At 43.0% G+C, this 24919-nt stretch overlaps 2 protein-coding genes across 2 annotated transcripts in view; both read left to right on the forward strand.

Moving 5' to 3' along the window:
• Window positions 1-24638, forward strand: part of LOC147005122 (uncharacterized) — a 29032-nt gene extending 4394 nt beyond the window's left edge. Inside the window, 10 exon segments of the mRNA XM_085836325.1 lie at window positions 1-655; window positions 657-796; window positions 799-1246; window positions 1248-1878; window positions 1880-2022; window positions 2064-3781; window positions 3784-4223; window positions 4301-5462; window positions 21510-22039; window positions 22041-24638. The exon segment at window positions 1-655 is cut by the window's left edge and continues 704 nt beyond it. Coding sequence (XP_085692451.1) covers window positions 1-655; window positions 657-796; window positions 799-1246; window positions 1248-1878; window positions 1880-2022; window positions 2064-3781; window positions 3784-4223; window positions 4301-5462; window positions 21510-22039; window positions 22041-24638 — 8465 coding nt within the window.
• Window positions 10576-17403, forward strand: LOC147005123 (intraflagellar transport protein 172 homolog). The gene is made up of 6 exons (XM_085836083.1): window positions 10576-10790; window positions 11029-11136; window positions 14692-14776; window positions 15044-15136; window positions 15687-15938; window positions 17389-17403. Exons 1-6 carry the CDS (start codon window positions 10699-10701, stop codon window positions 17401-17403), a joined length of 645 nt encoding a protein of 214 aa, XP_085692209.1. The 5' UTR covers window positions 10576-10698.
• Window positions 24639-24919: the final 281 nt, after the last annotated feature.

A 24919-nucleotide genomic window follows, 5' to 3' on the forward strand; every position in this document is an offset into this window, starting at 1 on the left:
AATCTGAGAATGACCACCAGATCATTAGATATAATCCTTTAGTTATATCAATGGACATGCCATCTTCCAGAAATATAGAAGTTAATGCAATTCAGGTAGAAACCACTTTACAGAAAAAGGATCCAAAGCACGTGTTAGGGTTGAATATAGAGCAGAGGGTCATAGGTCTTCCAGAAGAAAGGATGAAGTCACATAAGGCACAAGGAATTCATGCAAAGCTGACACCCAAGCCACCATGTTCAGCCACAGACAGAATAAAGGTCACTCCGATGGCATTGCTTCAGGTTATGGATTCAATGGGAATAATCCCAGATTCACATTCAGAGGTATCAGACCCTGTGAGGAAAACAAATGATAAGACTGACTTATCACAGCCATCATACCAAGCTCAAAAAGTGAGTGTACCTCCCAAGTCATGAAATCCAGTAATTAAATCCATAAACGTAGTAAATCCTGAGTATCAAACAAGGGAACTAAAGATTACTAAACCATCAGGAATGAGTATGTATGAACATGCAGCAAGTACCAAATTGACATGGCCTGATGTTGATAATACCCAGGGGAACATTGTAGAATCATATTCAGAAATGGGATCTCAGGGGTTGAATCTAGAACCAAGAGTGCAAATTGAGGAATCAGAGTCATTGGTAGAAAAAAATCACTGAACCATCTGGACTAGGTGTAGAACCTATAGAGTTAACTACAGGACCCACACCACATATTATAGATGTGATCCCAAGACCACAGCTCCACAATGTAAAGTCTATGCAAATAGATAAAGGACTAGAGTTACAAAGTGATCTGAGGATTTAGTACAACAGTCATCTCTAGGAGTGTTAGATTCTGAAAAGGCAAAACCAGAGCCAGTTCTTCAGAGTTTATCACCAAAAGAGTTGGTTGAGGGGACACTGATTCCAACTGTGAAATCTGTGGATTTGAATTTGGGCCAAGAGCAGCCAGTTGTCAAATCACCATTGATTCCAGGGCCACACCTGCAAAGTGTCAGATTTCCAAAGTTATATCAAGGGCAACTTCTTCAAGGGGAAAATCCGGCAAATTCTATCTCAGGCTCCCCACATTATAATTTGAAATCTGATGAAGCAATATCATATTTCCCAGTACAAGAAATCAGGTCATCTGGTTTTATTACAGGGCCAGAGGTTCTAGAACCACATCTACAACATGGGAAATCTACTAAAGTAAGTCTAGGGCCATGTTTGCAAGATGTGAGATTTTCTGAGTCGATGCCACCATGGCTTCAAATATACACAGTTCATACAAAGTTTTCTGCTTCAAGAGAGGACATCTCAGGGATTTATGCCATAATCATTTTGGCCATTAAGCCAGGAGCCAAAGTTCAAAGATAGGAAGCTTGCTCTGCCTACACAAGGATCAGATTTTCACAACATGAAATTTACAACACAAGCCTCTGAACTACAGCATCCACATGTGATATCTGAGGACGTCAGCACAGGACCTCGAGAACAAGATACCAAATTTTCTGAACTGGCTTCAAGACCGAGACTTCAAGAGGTTAAATTTGGGGAGCAAATCTCAGAATTGATGTGTGATAGTGGAAGTACTATGACTCTAGAGTTAGGGATGCATGACCCCAAATTAGCAAAGATGATGACTGTAGGACTACAAGATACAAGGCAAGTGAGTTTTAACTCAGAGCCATAGCTTCAAGATGTCAAATTTTTGGATGTAATACAAAGAACTCCACTTCAAGGTGTGAAAACTTCAGAGCTAAACTCAGGGCCACATTTAGAATGTGTAAAAAATTTTGAATTGACAACACAGCCAGAGAGGCAGGGGATGAAGCCAGAATTGATAGGACAAGAGTCCCCATTTCACGATGTAAAATATGTCACAAGGAATCAATCAAGTACCAAGCTTTGAAGACAAAATGTCTAATAAAGTGGTATCTGAGACACAGGTGCAAATGGTGGAAACAATGAAATTGGCTCCTGGGAGACACTTAGGAAATGCAGATCATTCTGAGTTGATCAGAAGACCACAGACCCAAGGCAGAGCATCTTCTGATTGATAGAAGGACAACTTTTGGGACATATAAAGCCTGTGGAGAAGAACACAGTCTCAAAGCAAGAAGCTCTGACATCTGTGGCATTAACACCAGGGCTACATTTGGGAGACATTACATCTACAAAGTTAAAATCAAAGTCAGAGCTGGAGCATGTCAAATCTATGCTGTCAACCCCAGGGATGCAGGCAGGAGATAGGAAAGTTGAGGAGCTGCCTCCAGGCTCCAGCTTGAAGGGTTTAAAACATAGGTTACTTCCTTCAAGGTCAAAAATAGAAGATAGGAAACCTGTGAACGTAACTGTAGAAGAGTGTCTCAAGAGGATAAAATCTACTGTGGTATCCCCAAGTAGTTCACTGAGAGGAGATATGAAATCTGTGAATTTGATTCCAGGTTCAAGAATTCAAGATTTGAAAAACAAGGGGTTGGCCTGTGGTACACATGTTCAAGATGTAAATGCCATGGACTTGAAACTTGAACCAAAGAAGCAAGAGGAGAGTCCTGTGACTTTTGTACCAAGGATGCTGTTTCAAGAGAAGTTTAAGGAGGTGTTTCCAGGGCCTCAACTGCAAGGTGTAAAACCCAAGGAACTGACTTCACAGCCACAAACGCAAGATAGGAAACCTGTGATCACCCTATGTTTGAAACAGCAAAGTGTGAAACCTGTAACTGTAGCCAAAACGAAATCAAAGCCTGCAAATATGAAACCCGCAGATGAAATGAACTCTAACTTACAATTCAAAGGTGCAACCTCATTTGAATTTGTTACTGATCCAGTTGTTCAAAGTGTAAAACCTGAGAAGTTCCAAACAGGTAACTGTAGCCAAACACAAGGGATCCAAGGAGTAAATTCTTTTGTATACACTGCAGGGCAAAATCCTCTGTGTGAAAATTCTAATAGGTATAATCTTGGGCCACTTTTTCAAGGTATGAATTTTTGTACATTTCCATCACCACAAATTCTGTGTGTAAATCCTGTTTGGTGCAATACTAGAATACATTTGCAAGATATAAATTCTTCTGCATGTACTCTAAGTCAAGAATCTCAGTCTGTAAATTCTATTGGCTACAACCCTGGGTCACATTTACAAGCTCCAAAACTTCAACAACAACACTTGAAAGATTTGAAGTCTGAATTAACTCCAGGGTCAAACAATTTGGGTATAGCACCTATGGAATACAACCCTGGTCCACAAAGTCAAGATATGAATTCTTCTGGGTTTAATCCTGAGTCAAAACCTCAGTGCATAAGTTCTGTAAAGCCCAGTGCAGGGCCACAGTTGCAAAGCATAAAGTCCTTTGAGTTGACCCCTGACTCAGAGTCTCAAAGTACAAAATCTGTTCTGTTAAACTCTAGATCACCTTCTCAAGGTGTGGGTTCATCTAACTTAATGCCAGGGGCAAAGTTTCAAAAGAACCCACTTTTGAAGAACCAGCGTGGGTCATGGCAGCAAAGTGCACAACCTATATTAAGTTTGAGGCCTCAGTCAAATGGTGTGAATTCTTTGGCTTTACCAAGGTCACCACCTGAAGATAGAAAGTTTCCAGAGAGGAGCACACAAATACCGTTTTGTAAAAGTGCTGTAGAACTGACAACTAGCTGTGGTCTGAACAACTTGAGCAAGAAGTTGTTTTTTCCAGATCCTTGTTTTCAAAACCTTCAAACTGTGCAGTTGAAGCCAGTGCCACAGTCTCAAAGGGTGAGTTCTTCAGAATTGATGCCATGCCACAGTTCACAACATCTATGTCTTCCCTTGCACCAAAGCCATGTTTTCAAGATACAAACCCTAAGGAGCTGATAATAGGATCCAAACAGGAACATCTGAATTGCCAACTCTTTTCTTCAGAGGAGAAACCAATGATGGTATTGGCACCACAGTCCACCAGGAAGCTCTTAGCAAGACCAGCACTGACTAGTGTCAAATTTTCAAATTTGTCACTGAAATCACAGCAGCAAAATACAAAATCTTTGGCATTTACTTCAGAGCCAAAATGGCAAGGTGTAAAACAGGTAAACTTGTCATCAGTGTCTCTGCCAGAACCAGGAAAATCTGTGGAGTCACCACCAAAGTCAATTCTTCAAAACATGAAACCTGGGAACCTAATGCCCCAGACAATTGATTCTGTCACAAAATCCACTAAAGTCATATATAGACCAGAGCGACAGGTGGTGGACTTTGCAGGGATGAGCATGGATGAGCATGAAGCCTAGGTGTCAAGTCCCTAAATAAGCGAATTTTACTTCACCACCAACAGCCAGAGAAAGAATTTCTTAGAATGACTCCAAAGCCAGTAAATAGACAACCCGGATTTGTAGAAAAATCTCCAAGGCCATGTCCTCAAGACTTAGGACCTCTGGGGGTGGGCTCTAAGAAAAGATCTCAAAGGGAACAATCTGTAGTATCAACACCAAGGCCATTCTGTCACATCCCAGATTTTGTTTCAGGAATAACACCAGGGCCAGGAACTCAGATTCCCAAATCTAAAAATTTGGCCCCTATGCTGTGGCTGCAAAAAGAATTCTCTGAGTTGTCATGCAAGCAAACCAGTCAAGTTGAGGGAAATACAGACTCTGTAGAGCTCACCTTTGGTACAGGGCAGCCAGGAGAGGTAGCAGCTAAGCTAACAGAACCTCAGAATCTGAGCCTGGAAAGTGCAAGCATCACTCCAATAGAATCACTGGATCAAATGGCAAACTTTATAGGCATTAATCCAAAGCCAGGAGATCAAGTGACAGAATCTGCAAAGACACCCCTTCCAGTTCCTCAATCAGTTGCCCTCCCCAAAGTTTCTGCAAACGTGGAAGAGATTCCTGGACCACCACTTCAAGTTGTAAAGTCTGTGAAGATTCCAGAGAGTACCCCTCAAAAGTCAAAATACAATGATTTGACTCCCAGAATACATGATGTGATAAGTTCAGAATTTGTTCCAAGCCTTTGGCTACAAAATGTGCAATCCAATAAATTAACCCTAGCACCAACACATCAGGTTTTAGAAATAAAACGACAACCAGGCTTTCGAATTATAAAGACTGTATTAAATCCCAAACCACTGGTTCTGATTGTAAAATCTGAAGAAGTGGCATCAGGACTCACCATGAGATCAAGCATTAAAATAAAGGAGTGTTTGAGTTTATACCCAAGACCACATCTTCAAGGACTGGTAAAACTTGCAGGGTTAACTCCAAAGGCAGATATTCAAGTGACTTCTGCAGAATTAATATTTCAGCAAACATCCCCCCTTAACGAACCTACATTGTTAACTCATGAACAAAGGCTTCAGGCTGAAAAATCTCTAGGCCTCAAACCAGAATCTCGTAAAGTAATGAAAACCGAGGATTCAAATCAGAATAAAGACTCAGAGGTGATCACATCAGTACAATTACAGGCAGAGAATTCCTTATCTAGTTTCATACACTGTTGTGTCAGACCAGCAGATCACAGCCTGGGTTCGAGCCTGGAAAGGCATTTTGGAAACCTGGAAGAGAAGAGGGGCTTGGCGGCGAGAGAAAGAAATGTAGCTAAGACAACATTCTGATCAAAGCTCAATTTGACTTTTTTAGACACTCAGTTATAAAGGAAGGGGGAGGGAACCCAATTTCTCACCAAGTAACCCGGGGTCCAGTAGCAGGAATGAACACGTGTGTGTCTCCAAGCAGCAAAGCGACAGGGTATAGCATTGGGCGTGGCAGAACGAATGAGCAGGAAACTCCACCCTTGAGCAAGCAGGTACCAGGGTGGGGGAAGAGAGACCACATCCTCCCATTAGTTAACAAAAAAAAAAAAAAAAAGAAAGAAAAGAAAAGAAAAGGCTGGCCTGAGGCAGAAAAATTATCTATGCTCAATAGTTCTGCCTGAGTTCTTAGGGCCAAAGAAAAAACCTGTTTCTGTGGGATTCCCTATCTTTTCTTTTCTTTTCTTTTCTTTTTTTTAAAGATTTATTTTATTTATTATATGTAAGTACACTGTAGCTGTCTTCAGACACTCCAGAAGAGGGCGCCAGATCTCGTTGTGGATGGTTGTGAGCCACCATGTGGTTGCTGGGATTTGAACTCTGGACCTTTGGAAGAGCAGTCAGGTGCTCTTACCCTCTGAGCCATCTCACCAGCCCCTTCCCTATCTTTTCTAATGGTAAACTCTATCTGGCTAAGACTGTCCTTATTATCCTAGTAAACCACTAACAGAATAGCGCTGAGCTGTAGGCTCTGACTGTATAATGCTAATTAGTGCTGAATAGGTAACTTCCTGGTTGCATTTTAAGTAGGGCGTTGGAACCCTGGCTAAGTTTGACTGAACAAATTTGAAATACGCTTTATTAAGAATAACACTGAGTTGATATTCCTCCGCAATTTTGGATGACAGGCGGGGAAACAGGGAGAAGGGGTAAGACCGGCTCCTTAGTACAAGGCCAATTGGCTTTTTTATTCGGGTGGGAGGCAGTGAAGGGCTTGCCCTTTCGACAGTACGGTCTCCAACCTCTCTCCCCCGTATTAATTAAGTTTAAATAAGGCAACGCTTAACTGAGGTGATCAAATGATTTTTTCATCCGTAGATGAGTGGGCCTTTAACCTTGGCTTGGGTGGACATTGACCCAATTTCTCCCGTGGGTGTTGTCATGACCCACTTTTGTGGCTCTTGGTAAGAAACTAAGAGGCTGTGCACTCGCTGCTTTTTCTTAAAACGAACATTTTTTCCAGCACGGGCCCTCCTGCCACGTGTCTGGTTCTTGGCTGAAACACGTGGCAGCTCTTGGCTTTGCAGATAAAGTTTTTTCTTTTTATACCATCTTTATTATCTAACATAAAACATATAACATTTATTCATACAGACTGGACACGAACATACATGAATTGAACACGAGAACAGATTGGTGCACCAGACATTAAACAAGACACAAAAAGGGGACAGAGTACTCCTGCGTTTTGGGACAATTTCCTCCCTCATGATGCAGTTTTTATAACTGCGGCAATCCATCTGATTATTAATTTCCTTTTAATAAACCCTTTTTTTTCTCACACCTAACAATGTAGCTTTTGCGAGCCACGGCCTACCGCCTGTGCCTAGCTCTTTTTAAGCTTTACTATTGAACCTAAGTGAACCAGCGCTCGGGTTTAACGCTGTCTCAGCTTAGCCCATACCTTCTCTGGTATGAATTTCCTTTATTTTTTAATTATTCCATGGAGCTCTAAACCAGCAGTGTTTCTTTTAAAAATCTTTTGTCGTTTTTTTTCAGCCCCACGTTGGGCGCCAAATGTTGTGTCCGGCCAGTAGATCACAGTCTGGGTTTTAGCCTGGAAAGGCATTTTGGAAACCTGGAAGAGAAGAGGGGCTAGGCGGCGAGAGAAAAAAATATAGCTAAGACAACATTCTGATCAAAGCTCAATTTTACTATTTCCAGACACTCAGTTATAAAGGAAGGGAGAGGGAACCCGATTTCCCGCCAAACAATCTCGGGGTCCAGTAGCAGGATGAACACGTGTGTGCCTCCAAGCAGCAAAGCGACAAGGTTCAGCAGTAGGCATGCCAGGACAAATGAGCAAGAAGCTCCACCCTTGAGCAAACAGGTTCAAGCAGGTGGGAGAAGGGAGACCACACTCCCCTACAATAATAGGCCTTGGAAGTCTTTAATTTTGACTACCTCCCTTTTTCATTTATTGTCCGGTATTTTAATTCTAACTTTAAAATTTTTTAATTACATTTATTTACTTGTGTGTATGTACACACACACACACATTCACAGATACCATGGCATGCATGTGGAGGTCAGAAGACAACTTATGTGAGTTTACTCTCTCCTTCCACCATGTGGGTACTGGCATTGAGTACAGGCCATTAAGTGCCTTTACCCCTTGAGCCATCTCTCTAGCTTTTAGTTCTAATCGTTGCTGCTGCTGCTGCTGTGCTGGGACCAAACCCACGGCACTAGGCATAATGTGCAAGCAAGCATTTACCACTGTGCTTTTAAATTACATGCAGTGGGGTTCTAGAAGTAAGCCTTTAGTTTAGTTTTTTTTTTTTTAAGAAAAGATTTATTTATCTTATGTGTATGTTTGTTTTACCTACATGTATGTCTGTATACCACATGCATGCCTGGTACCTGTGGAAACCAGAAAAAGGTTGGGTCCCCTGGAACTAGAGTTACAGATAGTTATGAGCTGCTGTGTGAGGGCTGATAACCAAACCCAAGTCCTTTGTAAGAGCTAACCAGTGAGCTCTCTCTCCAGCTTCAGCTTTGAGTCTTTCAGTCTATAGTCCAGCTGCAAGCCCTTGATAGTCTTGAACTGTCTACACTCCTGCCTTTGCTAAGTGCCTCCATGCTGAAATTACAGCCACCATGCCTGGCTCATACACTTTTTTTTTTAATTCCCAAAATAAGCATCATTCATGTTCGTTTTCTTGCTCTTTCTCCCCGCCTCCACCCAATAACCTAGAACTGGGACTTGTTATGTAGCTCAGGCTAACCTCCTGCCTCTCTCTCCCTCCCTAAGTGCTGGTATCACAAGCCTGGGCCACCAGACATGGCTTGTGCATTGCATTGTTATTTTTTATGGACAGAACTTGGATTCATCACCAGCATGTTTGCTTCCTACCTTTCCTTCCTATGCTGTCGTCTCCCCTCGGAAATGACTTTTCTTCTTGAGAAATCAATTAGCAATCCCTTAGGTGAGAGTCTCATTAGCAGAAAATGAAAACCTTTCAGTTTTTGATGATCTGAACATGCTTTTGTTCTAAAAACAGATTTAGACTCAGTACCTAAGTTTAGACCAACAGCTAACTTTTCCTAGTGTTTTGTAACATGTTATCCCAATAATTCATGGGCTTGTTCTGAGAGACTTATTAGCAGCTTTTTTCTCTTTACCTGCTTTGAAGATTTTTTAAAAAATTTCTAATTGTGTGTGTGTGTGTGTGTGTGTGCATATACATGCACACAAATGAGGGCAGGTACCTGCTGAGACCAGAGGAAAGCATCAGATCTCCTAAGCTAGAATTACAGGAAGCCCTGAGCTGCCCGTCTTAGGTTCAGGGAACCAAACTCAGGTCCTCTGCCAGAACGGTGCACACTCTGAGCCCTCTTCTCAAGCCCTCTTTGGTTGCTTTTAAAACTAGTTTTCTTAGGTGTTTTGACACTATACTATATCTTTTCTACATAGTATTTTTTCCTTGTGATGGCTTCTTGCTATATAGGACAGAGTGGCCTCAAATTCCTGGGCTCAGGCAATCCCTGCCCTGGCCACCTGAGCGTCAGGGACTGTAGGCACAGGCCACTTCATCAGATTAGAGGTTTGGGGTCTATCTAGTGGATGGCTAGCAACTGCTCCTATGCATTGGAAGTAAAATCTCTAGTGCTGAGATGTACCTCTTGCCTTTATATATACATTTAAATGTTATTCCATTCGCCATATGCTGTGTTTCCTGTAACTGTGAACACAAATAGCCTCCACATTCTTGGGAACTTGTCAGCCATCCTCTCCCAGCATTCTAACCAGGCGTATGGAGCACTTCTCCTTCTGTCTCGTTTGCCTTTTCAACCTCTTTTGTGTTTCTTTCTTCTTGCTCGTGAACATTCTGGGTGATATCTTTAGCTCCATCCTTCAGTCAGTTCAGTCTTTACACTTGTGTGCTACTCCAGCCACCACTGAGGCTTTACTCCAGGAGCTAAAGCTAGGCTGGGAACTTGTCCATGCTCAACACCACAGGTTTCACTTTATAAAATTTCGTTTGATTCTTTTCCCAATATGCCCAGCCACTCCACAGTGTTTCCTTACTTAATTTCCCATGTCATCTCCATATCTTTAAACACGTAATATGTAATCTTACAGCAACACATTGCTTATTCTTTTTTTAAAAAAGATTTATTATTTAAATTTAGATATTTATTTTATGTATACGATAGGTGCTCTGTCTTCATGCACACCAGAAGAATTAGATCCCATTACATATGATTGTGAGCTAACATGTGCTTGCTGGGAATTGAACTCAGGACCTCTGGAAAAGCAGTCAAGTGCTTTTAACTGAGCCATCTCTCCAAACCCCATAACTGCTATTCTTAATACCTAAAATTCTTAAAACTCTAAAATTGCTTATAGTTAAAATTTATCCTTTCATACTGGTTGTAGTGTGTGTGTGTGGGCGCACATGCATGTTCACACTCCTGTTATTCTCACTGCATCTTCTGATATGATTTTAGAGCCCCTGAGAAATGACACTCAAGCTTGTCTTCTGGCTTTCTCATGTGGACATGCAGTCACCTGTGTACATATGCAGTCTACAGTCACACGAGTGTACACACACACACACATACATACACACACACACACATACATACACACACACACACACACACATCTTAGTCATGTAGTACTGCTGAAGAGCTGGATGCCACTCTGTTAGTATCCCTCCAGGCACTAGAGCTGACATCCATTAACTTTAGCCCAAGGATACTGCACAGCTCAGGCATTTTTATCAGCCTGGGAGACATACAGTGATAGGACACACTGTCACTGTCATTCCCTCGGTATGAAACCCAGGCTAGGTGAGAGCAGGCCTGCTCAGTAGCTGGGGGCATGGAAGTGCTAATCTGGAATTGGGTGGTGGGGTGGCCTGTTTCAGGGTGATGTTGTCGGTCTGGAGCGAGGTGGTGGGAAGACAGAGGTCATGGTGACAGAAGGCGTGACTACTGTGGCCTACACCCTGGACGAGGGCCTGATTGAGTTTGGAACAGCCATCGATGATGGCAACTACACCCGGTGAGAAGCTGCTGACAGCCAAATGGTGGTGAGCGAGTGTGGGTCTAGGGGACACCTGCAGTGACCCCTTAAACTGCCATGGCTCATGGGGTCATGTGATTTTAGGAAGACCCTAGACAAGAAGGGCAAATACCTGTGGCCTTTGTTCCTCCCCTCTTCCTACCCAGCACCAGTGTGCCCTGGCTTCTCTCTGTCAGATCCACCTTCACCCCTGCACTTTGCTTGCCTTCTTCTCCAGGGCTACAGCCTTCTTGGAGACCCTGGAGATGACTCCCGAAACAGAGGCAATGTGGAAAACCTTGAGCAAACTGGCCCTGGCGGCAAGGCAGCTTCACACTGCTGAGAGGTAAGAGCGGCGTGCATCTGAGATGCTGATAGCTAGGAGGCTTCTGAGTGCTCATCTGTGGGCTGTTCCTGCCCCGTGTGCAGGCACTGCCCCACCCCACCCCACCCCACCCCAGCCCCACTGCAATGCTATGAGCCCTCCTTGGTGTGCCCACCCTAGATTTGAAGACTATATCTTTTAAAAAATAGTTTTAAATTTTGTGTATAAGAATGTCAGGGTGTTGGTCTGTGCACAGGAGTGCAGGTGCCCACCAAGGTCAGAAGAGACTGTTGGATCCCCTGGAGCTGGAGGCTCAGGAGGTTGTGAGCTGCCTTGATGAGGTCCTGGGAATCAAACACCAGTCCTCTACAAGAGCTCCACACTTTGTTATCTGCAGAGCCATCCGTCTAGCTTTGAATATGCCTTAATATTTTTTCTTACTTTTCTTTGCAAGGTTCCCCTTTAAGAGGTTGGTTGTTAGCTGGGCAGTGGTGATGCACACCTTTAATCTCAGCACTCAGGAGGCAGAGGCTGAAGAATCTCTGAGTTCAAGGCCAACCTGGTCTACAGAACGAGTTCCAGGACAACCAGGGCTATACAGAGAAACCTTGTCTCCCAAACAAACAAACAATCCCAAGTACTGAGACTAAAGCCCTGTGCTGCCACTACCACCTAGCTAGTTACTCTTAATTGGGTCTGCATTAGTCACTTTTGTGTTGCTATGATAAAACATCATGACCAAGGCAGCTTATAAAAGATAGCATAAAATATGCTTATAGTTCCAGGGGGTTAGACTCCATGATGGTAGAGTGAAATCATGGTAGAACCAGCAAGCAGAGAGCACTGGAGTTGGCTAAAAGCTTTTGAAACTTCAAAGCTTCACCCCTAGTGACAACACCTCCTAATCCTTCCCAAACAGTTCCACCAACTGGGGACCAAGTCTTCAAGCCTCTGAACCTGTGGGAGGCATTCTCATCCAAAGCACCACAGTGTGTGTGAGGGCCTGTGTGTACGTCTTTCCACATGAGTGCTGGTTCCTGCAAAGGTCTGAGGTATAGGTTCTCCTAGAGCTAGAGTTAAGGGCAGTTGTGAGCCTCCTGATGTAGGTAGTGAGAATTGAACTTAGGTCATTGAAAAAGCAGTATACCCTCCTAACCAACTATTAAGCCATCTCTCCAGCCTGCCCAAGAATTCCTATCATGCCTTCCATGTCTGTCCTGGTTGTGGTACACAGGTAATAGACAGGTTTATGACTTCAGAGTCCTTCAGACAGACCTTGGCTCCACTTCCCAGCAGTGATGATGTCATTACCATGTAGCATGTAGCATAAGGAAGTGTGGCAGTGGTGATGGTGATGAAGAACAATAAGAGAATTAGTCCAAACGGCTTATGGGGATGTAAGTGCTCAGCACATATCAGCTGCTTCTAGAAAGTGACCTCCAGCTTTCCCATCCTCTCCCGTCCCCCCTTGCAACCACACAGGCCATCAGCAAGTCCTAAGGGCCCCATCTTATCTGTTCACTTTTTACTTTTTAAGGTGTATTTATTTTTATGTGTATGTCTGGTTTGCTTGCATATATATATATATATATATATATATATATATATATATATATAATGTGCCTGGTACACATGGAGGCGGCATCAGGTCTCCTAAAACTGGATTTACAGATGGTCGTGAACCTCCTTATGGGTCCTGGGAACCAAACCCTAGTCCTATACAAGAGCAACAAGTGCTCTTAACTGCCAAGCCATTGTTCCAGCCCTGATTTTGTTTTTATAGCTCAGGCTAGCCTAAATTGCATATGTAGCCATGAGTGACCATAGAATTCTGATCCTCCTGCCTCTACCTCTTAGAGCTAAGATTACAGGCTTGCACCACCACACCCTGTTTATGCAGTACTGGGTGATGTGTGCCACCAACACCTGGCAAAAACTTTCTTAAGATCATCAGTTAGAAGGCTAGAGATGTCCCTCAGCCAGTAGAGTACTTGCCTAGCATGCCTAAAGCCCAGGATTTGATTTCGAGTCCCACCTGTACCAGTCATTGTAGCACATGCCTATAATTTCAGCACTTGGGAGGTGGAGGCAGGAGGATCAGAAGTTCAAAGTTATCCTTTGACTATATAATGAGTTCAAGACCAGCCTGGGTTCCATGAGACCCTGTTTATAAAACAACAACAACAAAACATTGGTTTTTTTGCCCAGAATTTTCCAATAGCTTACTGTTATATTCAATATAAAATCCAGACTGCTTGCCATGGCCAGTGGCCCTGCAGGTATTTGCCTCAGCTTCTTTCTTAGTCCCGTTATCTGCTTGGTCTCTAGCCACACTGTAACCTTTGGCTCTGAGCATGCCCTACTCATCCTTGCTGGGAGTACTGCATGACCATCCCTTCCATCCCATCTTGCCAAGACTAATTCTCTTAAAAATGTTTCTATTTGCGTATATTAACCATGCGTGCTGATGGGTTTCCTTATGGTGCTGTAATGTGCTTTTTCATAGTCACCCCATCCCCGTCTTGTCTCTCCCTCGCACTCTGTCTGATCCCCTTCTTCTGAGATAGTCCCTCTTCTACCTTAATCTCTCTTTTTAATGATTCAGTGAGTTTCACTAGTGTCTCTTACAGGAGCACAGGCACCTTACCAGTGGCTAAAACCATGAAGAAATTGTCTCCTCCCCTAACCCCCACCATTAACGGCCCAAAGATCCTGAGGGAGGGGCAGGGTCTTTTGAGTGTCTATATCCCCATAACAGGATATTAATGGTCCCCACATGCCACAGCCATGTGGCCTGGAAGACAGCATCCCACAGCACACTGCGCTTTCCTCCAACTTTTGCATTCTTTCCAGTCCCTCCCCCAAGATGTTCCCTGACCTTAGTGGGGTACGTGTGTCCCACTCAGCGCCACACAGCAGCAGTCTCATCCTCGGCACCCTGCCCAGTTCTGCTTCCGCACTTATGTCTGCCCACTTCACAAAGCTGCTTCCTGACTAAGGCTGATGGCAGTGCTGATTGGTGGGCATAGCCTCAAGTATTTAGAAAGAGATCGAATGATAAATCATGTCCATTTTGCAAAAATAACAGCAGTGGCTTCCCCACTAGGGCCTGTGACTTCCCCAGTCAAGGACTTGGCCAGGTTTGCAGCCCCTGATGTGGATTCCCTGTTGTGGAGCAGGCCTGAAATCTAGCAAGAAAGTTCCTGGCCACCCCCTTAACAGAGTTCCACTTTGTAGCAATGACCATATTTTTGTCTGGCCAGGGAGGAGCTTCTCTTTGTGGTCAGATGCCAGCCAATGTCAGGGGCCTCCTCAGCCACTGGTGGCAGTGTCACCATTGCTCGTTTCACTTTTCATTCTCCCCCTCTTTGTCCGTTTACAATTATCTATCTCAACTGGAGTGGAAAATCCCAGAGAACAAGGCTTTCCTCTCCCTTGTCCCTCTCTGGGCTTTCTGTGACTGTAGCAGTGCGGGTGATGGTGACACACGAGATGCTCCTTACATGTTTGTCCAACGATGTTGCAATGGCAGTCCTGTGATACTATAACTGCTGTATTATTGCCTCCCTGCTGTAGGTGCTTCTCTGCTTTAGGTCATGTGGCCAAAGCACGGTTCCTGCATGAGACCAATGAGATTGCAGATCAGGTGTCCAGGGAATATGCAAGTATCATTTCTTGACTCCTTCAGTCTCCCAAGTTGTAACTTTGTTAGTTTTAGTCCCATGAGTTCTTGGTTTGTAGCCTCCCTACCTTCTTCTGCCCTGCCCACTCCTCATCCCTAAAGTTGGACCACTTTGGAATTGCGTGAAACCTCAGGCTGCTAAGTCCCTTAAAATCTTTAGCTTCCCAAGTCTGTTAACCTCCATGTCCTCCTGGCCTTCCTGTGTCTGCCTGTACTGAGTGAACAAACCTCGTTTTTTCCCTGCAGGGTGGAGAAGGAACAGACTTCTATCAAGTCCGAGCTCGTCTCGCCATGCTGGAGAAGAACTACAAACTTGCTGAAATGATCTTCTTGGAACAGGTAATGGGAGAAAGGGGACCAGATGGAGGAGGGGCTCCTGGGAGGAAAAAACAAAGAAAGACTGCTAGTCTGTGAGTCTAGGGAGAACTTTTAAGCTTAGAGAGTTTATCCCATGCCTTTCTTAGGTTCCTCCTCTGTGTTATCTTTATCTAGGCAAACATCTTCCTTTGGACTTCAATTTTTTTCTTCTTTTCAGAATGATGTCTCAGCTTCTCTCTACTCCAGAATCTGTCTTTGCAATCCTTGTACATAGGGTAGATCCAAGTTTTTATGAAACTCCAAACTTATATAGTCTGAGGAGCCTTTAAGCTTCTTATAGTTTATAGTAAATCCATCACTGGAGCCAGGAGTGTAGCTCAGTGGTTGAACATGGGCTTAACATGTGCAAGGCACTCAATGCAAGCATGAGTGCGCATACGCACACACATATACGCGCACACACACACACACACACGCATGCACACACATCTTAGCCAGGCTGAGCAGGCTAAGACTATTATTATTGACCCTCTGCCTTCCTGGTCTCCTTCCTGCTGCGTGGCACCCCTAGAATGCTGTTGAGGAGGCCATGGACATGTACCAGGAGTTGCACCGCTGGGAGGAATGCATCGCTGTGGCTGAGGCCAAGGTGCTGTTTGTGTCCTCTCATCATAAGGGTTCAGAATTAGGCCTCACCAATCCCAGAAATCTTCCCAAGGAAGCCATGGGATCTGGGCTTCAGGCTGAAAAATCTCTAGGCCTCAAACCAGAATCTCGTAAAGTAATGAAAACCGAGGATTCAAATCAGAATAAAGACTCAGAGGTGATCACATCAGTACAATTACAGGCAGAGAATTCCTTATCTAGTTTCATACACTGTTGTGTCAGACCAGCAGATCACAGCCTGGGTTCTAGCCTGGAAAGGCATTTTGGAAACCTGGAAGAGAAGAGGGGCTTGGCAGCGAGAGAAAGAAATGTAGCTAAGACAACATTCTGATCAAAGCTCAATTTGACTTTTTTAGACACTCAGTTATAAAGGAAGGGGGAGGGAACCCAATTTCTCACCAAGTAACCCGGGGTCCAGTAGCAGGAATGAACACGTGTGTGTCTCCAAGCAGCAAAGCGACAGGGTATAGCATTGGGCGTGGCAGAACGAATGAGCAGGAAACTCCACCCTTGAGCAAGCAGGTACCAGGGTGGGGGAAGAGAGACCACATCCTCCCATTAGTTAACAAAAAAAAAAAAAAAAGAAAAGAAAAGGCTGGCCTGAGGCAGAAAAATTATCTATGCTCAATAGTTCTGCCTGAGTTCTTAGGGCCAAAGAAAAAACCTGTTTCTGTGGGATTCCCTATCTTTTCTTTTCTTTTCTTTTTTTTTTTTTAAAGATTTATTTTATTTATTATATGTAAGTACACTGTAGCTGTCTTCAGACACTCCAGAAGAGGGCGCCAGATCTCATTGTGGATGGTTGTGAGCCACCATGTGGTTGCTGGGATTTGAACTCTGGACCTTTGGAAGAGCAGTCGGGTGCTCTTACCCTCTGAGCCATCTCACCAGCCCCTTCCCTATCTTTTCTAATGGTAAACTCTATCTGGCTAAGACTGTCCTTATTATCCTAGTAAACCACTAACAGAATAGCGCTGAGCTGTAGGCTCTGACTGTATAATGCTAATTAGTGCTGAATAGGTAACTTCCTGGTTGCATTTTAAGTAGGGCGTTGGAACCCTGGCTAAGTTTGACTGAACAAATTTGAAATACGCTTTATTAAGAATAACACTGAGTTGATATTCCTCCGCAATTTTGGATGACAGGCGGGGAAACAGGGAGAAGGGGTAAGACCGGCTCCTTAGTACAAGGCCAATTGGCTTTTTTATTTGGGTGGGAGGCAGTGAAGGGCTTGCCCTTTCGACAGTACGGTCTCCAACCTCTCTCCCCCGTATTAATTAAGTTTAAATAAGGCAACGCTTAACTGAGGTGATCAAATGATTTTTTCATCCGTAGATGAGTGGGCCTTTAACCTTGGCTTGGGTGGACATTGTCCCGATTCCTCCCGTGCGTGCTGTCACGACCCACATCTGTGGCTCTTGGTATCTTTTGGGGAGGGGAGGCAGAGCCTTAGATATTTTTTGTTTTTTAGCTGGAATCAGATACCAACCTCCTTCAAACCAGGTGTGTCGCACAGGGAACTCAGAAACGGTCAAGCTGGACCTTCCCCCGCAGTAATCTCCTGCGCCAAGCGGTAGCCATACTGTATTCGTATGATCACGAACCAGTATGCGCAGTTCTGAGTCCTGCGCAGTCTCTAAAGAAGACTTGTCAACCTCAGATTTAGCAAGGCCTAGACAAGAATTATGTCATTAGTAACACCACGAATTGTGGCTAAAATAGGAGCTGGAAGTCTTTCCTCCTCATCCCTGTTATTCCCATAGCCTGAGGAACTAAGGACACCTTGCAGTAATAGCAAGGGTGAAAAGCCAGAGGCCAGCTAAGGGACTAAGCCCGTCTATCAAAATAAGAACTAATCTCTGTAAATATTTGAAATTTCTACTTCCCTAGCTCTCTTGGTAAATCTAAATTCTATTCAGACTGAAAGCCACATGCTGGAATGTCCTTGGAAGGAATATAATAGTAGCCACCTGTGTGCTCTTGGGGGAGGGGAAGGTATGCCTGCAGGTCCGGCCAGAGAATGTAGATTGACCTGCTTGAAAAAAGAAAGAGATCTAGACAATGAGAGAGTAGCAATGCAAATTTTCTTTTTGGAGAAGTCCAGGTACTTTATTCAGATGCAAATTGTAAAGCTAAAGCTAGTCTCTGGCCTCCTGTAGGGGATTTGGCTCAGAGGAAAACAGCGTTTCTGGGAGCTTCCATTCCCAGCTGAATTCTAAGCACAAGAGGAATTTTAGTCCTCAAGGTGATACTTATAAGAAGATTTGGAATGTGTGTTCATCTGACTAATTAATCTCTCTGGCAGCCACCGTGCTCTATCTTTATCTCTTGAAAAAACACAAACCGAGCCCCTTCCCCAGATTAGAACCGGATCCGGACCCTTCCATTCGTTAGTCAGGGGGTCCTTCCATTTTACCAACGGATAAGAATTAGAAGTAACTGGATGCCAGTGGCAATCCGCTGCAGACTGACCTTTAATATCAGTTTGCAAAAAGTTTAGGACAAATAAGGCAAGATGAGCCTTTGGTGACCTTGGGGGATATGCTCTGAATTAACTTTGCTAGGTAATTTAGAATATAGGAATCTCTAATAATTGGACTGAATATTAGACCAGTCTAAGATTGAGTTAGAATGGCTGGTCACACTGAAGAAAAGTGAAAAATCATTATGACTCTATTAAATGACTAATTTTACTAAGTCTGAATATACAGTCTCTGATGTACTATTGCCATAAAGTTAAAAGGCTAGAAGCTAGTCTAAACTGGAAAAATGACAAGCAAGGATGGATCTAAAACATGAATTTAATCTTTTAGTCCTTTTAATCAGGACACTGAGTTAACTTACCTGTCAGCTCGGCACTCGAATTACTAATATGCTTCTGTAGCGTTCTGTGGAGAGAACCTGTTTTTTCCTTTCCTAATAAGGTAGCTGTTTTAGGATCAATCTATAAGCCAATAAGTAGACCCTTTTAAGATACTAAAAAACATTTATTAAATTTGACATTTTAATCTCAAATTTTGAAAATAAAGGTATGTTTTAAATAGTGTGCATGGAAATGCACTAAATAGTATATATGGGGATACAATTTCTCTCTTTTGTCTTTTAAGAGGTTAAAGTTTAAAATTTTACAATATCTAACCTTTTGAATTAATAACTTGTTGGACAAAACATTTTAAATACTTGGCTGTAAAGGGGCAGTGACTAATTGCACTTTCAATCATTTTTCTTAAGGAACGGTTGTAACTAGAAAGCTTGAAAAGTTATTAAGAGTCACACGTGTATAATTTATTTATTAACTAGAAATATGTATAAGCAATTGTAAATTTGAGAATTAATAGTATCTGAGGGATGAACAATTTTAAGTAATTATGAGCTCAGAGATATAGCATTGACTATTAATATACAAATTAAGGTTTGATTGTTCAGCATTTTAAAACACCATCTACAGCACACAACCAGATTATTTGTGCTGGAATAGGGGTAACTGTGTGTCTTAAGACTTTGTCCCACAGCAGCTAGTTGGGCCCACGTGGGCCAATGATCGGCTGGGAAGATGAGAAAAATGACTTTACAATAATGTTTTTTCTGGCCAAGGAATTGTCTTGGGCACAACTAATTTTTAATTACCAATTAATAACAATTATAAAAGCTTTCTTTATTTTTTGTAAAACCTTTTGTAGTAAACTAAAACACTAAGTAATAAAAGGATATTGTCTCTGAATCTTTTGGGTGAGAGCAAGGATTTAAGGTAAACTTCCCTTGAGAAGCATTAGTTAATAAAATACTTTCCTCTTAGGAAACAATATATACTGAAAGATTAAAACTTTTGGCTTCTTGTATAGAAGCAGAGACAATAAAAATTTTTCTTACATAATGTAAAGCTATATTAGCCATACCTAGAGGCAAAATTTTCTAGTGATTACCGGTTTACTAGAAGCAAAAATCTTTGAATTTAAGCATTATTCTAAACATCTGAATAGATCTGTAACACTTTTAAAAAGAAATTTTCTTGAACACAGGGAAAAACTTTTTCAGGCATTGTTTGCAAAACAAAAGAAAGGCCACAAGCCGCTCTGGGGCTGCCCAGAGCCCTGTATTGACTCAAAGGTAAAATACTTTTTAATCTGAGCATCAATCTTAAATTTGCAATCAAACTGCAAGCTGCAGTCAATGGAACAATGGCAGTTTTAACCATAATTTTTAAGTTTTTTGTGCAAGGTTAGGATAATACCTACAACTTTGGGAAAGCAAAACCTAAGTTTAAAACAATTTATCATTTTTAAAATCAATATTAGAAGCATTACTATCATATTACGAAGTTTGGATGTCAATTAATACCTATGAATACCTATTAAAGCAAGCTTTAACGCTTTAATAAAGAGGCATTGCTTTAAATCTTATCTTAAATTTTACTATTTAGGATAGGAATCACATTAGTTATTATTTAAACTAGAAATATCTTTAGAGACCCAGCCTCTAGGGCTGCCTTAGGCCAAGTGTCAGAAGGACTCTAAACTTGAGTTATCAAATTTAACATTAACCATCTGTAGCAATGTAACAATTATTAATCTTAACCAACAACTTATGAGCTGAATGTGAAAACATGTAGAGCACATTTTCAATAAAAAAAGAACCAAATGAAACAGTTAATTTTAGACCAATCAGAGAATATTAATTTTTGTAGCTACAATCATAGAATAAAAAAACACTTTACCATTGTCAAACACATTAATCATGAACCATTTATCAGACTTTTTACTCCGAAACTAAGAGGCTGTGCACTCGCTGCCTTTTCCTAAAATGAATAGTTTTTCCAGCAGGGTCCCTCCTGCCATGTGTCTGGTTTCGTGGCAGCTCTTAGCTTTGCAGATAAAGTTTTTTTTATAACATCTTTATTATCCAACATAAAACATAGAACATTCATTCATACAGACTGGACACGAACATACATGAATTGAACACGAGAACAGATTGGTGCACCAGACATTAAACAAGACACAAAAAGGGGACAGAGTACTCCTGCTATAAGGCCCAGAGAGAACGAAGTATGGCACTCCTGAAATTTCTCTCTGCTTTTTGGGACAATTTCCTCCCTCATGATGCAGTTTTTATAACTGCGGCAATCCGCCTGATTATTAATTTCCTTTTAATAAACCCTTTCCTTTCTCACGCCTAACAATGTAGCTTTTGCGAGCCATGGCCTACCGCCTGTGCCCAGCTCCTCTTAAGCTTCACTGCTGAACCTAAGTGAACCAGCGCTCGGGTTTAACGCTGTCTCAGCTTAGCCCATACCTTCTCCAGTATGAATTTCCTTTATCCTTTAATTATTCCATGGAGCTCCAAACCAGCAGTGTCTCTTCCAAAAATCCTTTGCCGTTTCTCAGTCCCGAGTTGGTTTGCCAAATGTTGTGTCCGGCCAGCAGATCACAGCCTGGGTTCTAGCCTGGAAAGGCATTTTGGAAACCTGGAAGAGAAGAGGGGCTAGGCGGCGAAAAAAGAAATGTAGCTAAGACAACATTCTGATCAAAGCTCAATTTTACTTTTTTAGACACTCAGTTATAAAGGAAGGGGGAGGGAACCCGATTTCCCGCCAAGTAACCCGGGGTCCAGTAGCAGGAATGAACACGTGTGTGTCTCCAAGCAGCAAAGGGTCCAGCAGTGGGCGTGGCAGAACAAATGAGCAGGAAACTCCACCCTTGAGCAAGCAGGTTCCAGGGTGGGGGAAGAGAGACCACAATACACAGCCCTTCAACCCCATTTCTTTCAAGCATTGATAAAACAACCGAATTAGGGCACCTTCAGGGTTCTGGGGTGCCTAAAGATTTAAGAGATTTTGATATGGAAAACCTTGGTTTGGGCATTTTGCAGTCTTCAAAGTCCTACACAGACACTATTATAATAAAATCTTCAGTTCTTCCCTTGGTCCTTCCAAATCTACCCTCTGATAAGACAGGGGACACCAAGGGAAACCCATATCCTGAGATCTGGAGTATGAATGTCTTATCTAAGGAAGGAATTGAAAAGGGCCAAATGGAGGAATTCCAGAGGTATTCTTCATATTCATTCAAACTAGTATCAGAGGAGTTTCAGGCTGGATTAGGGGCTCGAAGAAGCTCTATCCATTCTTTCTTGGGCATACAACAAAATGTCTGGGAATGTCATGTCTGTAGGCAGCGACTACCTAGGAAATACCTCTCCAGTATGCTAATGCTGGGGAATGTCCTGGGATCCATTATGGAAAGGAAAACTTGTTCTCAAGTCATTTTTAACAGAAGGATCCACTATGAACATCTGCCAGTCTATTCATAATTTATTTGGGGTTCCAGCTGAACTAATGGAATTTTCTCAAAGCCTGCTAGAGATGGTTCCAAGGACTGTTTCTCAGACTTCAGTGGTTAAAACCTATATTCAGAGACATATTTTATGTCACAGTAATGAGAAAAGAATGCCTTTAATGATGTGGACACGTGGCTCCACATCTTCCATAATACAGCAATACTCTGGTAGAAGGCTGGGAGTCAAGAAAGCAAGCTCAAACCTCAGCAATATACTCCAGGATGTCACTGAGCATGTGTCTGTCTCATGTACTGGGGCCAGGTTTCCTGCCTTGACGAAATCAGAGTCTAACTCTGAGATACTTTACACTAGGGAAGGTTCTCTTTCCAGGGAGCAGAGTAAAATTTCACCATGTGAAAATTTTACTAGGACTTCTGAGTCTCAGCATTCCCTCAGGACAGGTTCTTTCTCCCAGTCCAAGACAGATATCTCAGAACAGTCCCAACTGCTAAAAGAACTACAGGGAAAAATAGCAGGAAAACTCCTAAGAAGTCAAATACAGCACAAGATCCCTCTTCCTCTAGCGTCAGGTCTTGTCCTAAAGTATCCCATCTGCTTACAATGTGGTCGATGTTCAGGATTTAATTGCTGTCATCATTTACAGTCTGCTTTTGGACTGTACCTTCTCATCTACCCACAGCTCCACCTTTTAAACACCCCTGAGGACCATGGTAGTGAGATTCAGTTGCATCTTAGATTTAAATTACAAACTAGGAAAAGACCTAAAGTCTCAAAGTATCATGCAAGAAACCAAGCAGATCCATGGAAGGGTGCTGCATCACCATCACGAAGGAAAGCCAGACTCTCTACACCAGCATCCAAGAGTCCTAGAAGAGATTTCCAGTCCAGTTCTTCCCTGTCTCCTACTTCTGTACAAATCCACACTCAACAAAAGCAATGGTGCAGCCGTAATATGGCAGGAAACACAGCCAAAGACTCTGTGTTCTGTCAGTGTCATGATTTATCAGAGAGTGAGTACAGAAGCAATCTGGACGAAAGATCTGTTAAATCAAGCCCAAGAAAGACTTCTGTCTCAAAACATCCAATGAAGAAAATCATCAAGGGACTTCAAACACAAAGCACAAGGCTCTACAAAATCAGTACAAGCACAAAAGGCAGTCATCCTAGAACATTGAGGGGTCTATCAAGAAGCAAAATGGAAAACACCCAAACAAGCACTTCCAAGAGACAGCCTAAGAAATCCTCCCAGCCCAAATTTATCCAATTGTTTTTTCACAGCCTAAGGCAGGCATTCCAAGCAGCACACACAACTGTGAATTTTATAGGACAGAAACTTCAGTACAAGATGAGGCCAGATAAATTGTGGTCAATCAAAAACTTGCACCCCAAACAAAGATCTGAGGATTGTGACTTAATGGGAGATATCCATGGAGCCAGGACACCAGTTGTCAGGTACAGGTCATCAAGATCAATGCCTAAGCAAAAGGACAAGTTTCAGGGAGCAAGTGAGTGCTGTAGACAACCTCAAAAGCCCAAAGAAGCAAGCTCTCTCCTACCCAGACCCTTGCAATTGCAGAAGATCTTGGCTTGTGGAAGAGATGTCTTTAACCAAGCTACTTCCATCCCAGAACCTTTGAAGAGAGTTCAAAATGTCTACAGTATGGCAACAAAAAGCTGTAGTGATGAAATATCCAGTCGAGAGTCCAAGAACGGTTCTAAAGTAGGAGCCAAATTTCAGGCCCAAGAGAGGATTGTATCTAATCCTCTCTTGAAGGGAACCCTGCAGAGTCACTTGGGAAAGAAACCCATTAACAAGGAAGAACAACAAGGCTTCTTCATGGAGAGAACCCTATGTAATAAGCCACCTGAAAGGATCCATTGCAGGCTTCCTCAGAGAATTCACTGGCAAAGTCCTTATGAGAGGAGGCAACACAGTCCTTCTTGGAGAAGGCATAGTAGTCCCACTGACAGAACCCTTAGAAGTCTTTCTGAGAGGTGTCATCACAGTCCCTCCCAGAGAAAGAGTCTTAGCTCCTCTCTAAGAACCTACCACAGACTCTCTGACAGAATTCATAACAGTCCCTTAAGGAGGATCCCTCACAGTCACTCACGGAGGACCCCATGCAGTCCCTCAAGGAGGAGCCCTCACAGTCCCTCAAGGAGGACCCCATTCAGTCCCTCAAGGAGAACTCCTCGAAGTTCCTCAAGGAGAAGTCATCACATTCCCTCAAGGAGGCACGCTCAAAATCCCTCTGGAAGTAGCCATCACAGTCGCTCAAGGAGTAGCCATCCAAGTCCCTCAAGGAGGAGCCCTCACAGTCACTCACAGAGGACCCCATGCAGTCCCTCAAGGAGGAGCCCTCACAGTCCCTCAAGGAGAACTCCTCAAAGTTCGACAAGGAGAAGTCATCACATTCCCTCAAGGAGACATGCTCAAAATCCCTCTGGAAGTAGCTATCACGGTCACTCAGGGAGTAGCTGTCCAAGTACTGCAGGGAGAAGTCACTCCAGGAGGTGCCCTTGCAGCCCTCAGGGAAGATGCTGGCATCAGGACCCCTGAAACCTCTAACATCACATAGGCACAACCTCCACACCTGTTGCCAAAGTAACAGCCACCATATTCCCAGAATCCACTTGGATCATGTCCCACCTTTTGCTATGACTACGTCACCATCCATATATAAAGAAAAGCCCCCTTGATCTCTCTTTCTCTCCATCCCCTCCTCTTTCCACCACCACCTTGCCCCTCTTTCTCTCAATAAACCTTACATGGAACTGTTTGGCCTGGTGTGGTCCTTCTGAAGCCTGGCCAAGATCACAACATTTTCAGTCATGGTGTTT

Source organism: Mus caroli, unplaced genomic scaffold (genome assembly GCF_978045245.1).
Source record: "Mus caroli unplaced genomic scaffold, Mus_caroli_1 scaffold_4, whole genome shotgun sequence".
NCBI classification, from domain to species: Eukaryota; Metazoa; Chordata; class Mammalia; order Rodentia; family Muridae; genus Mus; species Mus caroli.

Bases quoted from the DNA above. Each gene is read 5' to 3' on its own strand.
- LOC147005123 (XM_085836083.1), top strand. From the start codon at position 10,699: ATGGTGACAGAAGGCGTGACTACTGTGGCCTACACCCTGGACGAGGGC. The intron at 11,137-14,691 runs GTAAGAGCGGCG...TCCCTGCTGTAG, and splicing joins CAGCTTCACACTGCTGAGAG to GTGCTTCTCTGCTTTAGGTC. The intron at 14,777-15,043 runs GCAAGTATCATT...TTTTCCCTGCAG, and splicing joins ATCAGGTGTCCAGGGAATAT to GGTGGAGAAGGAACAGACTT.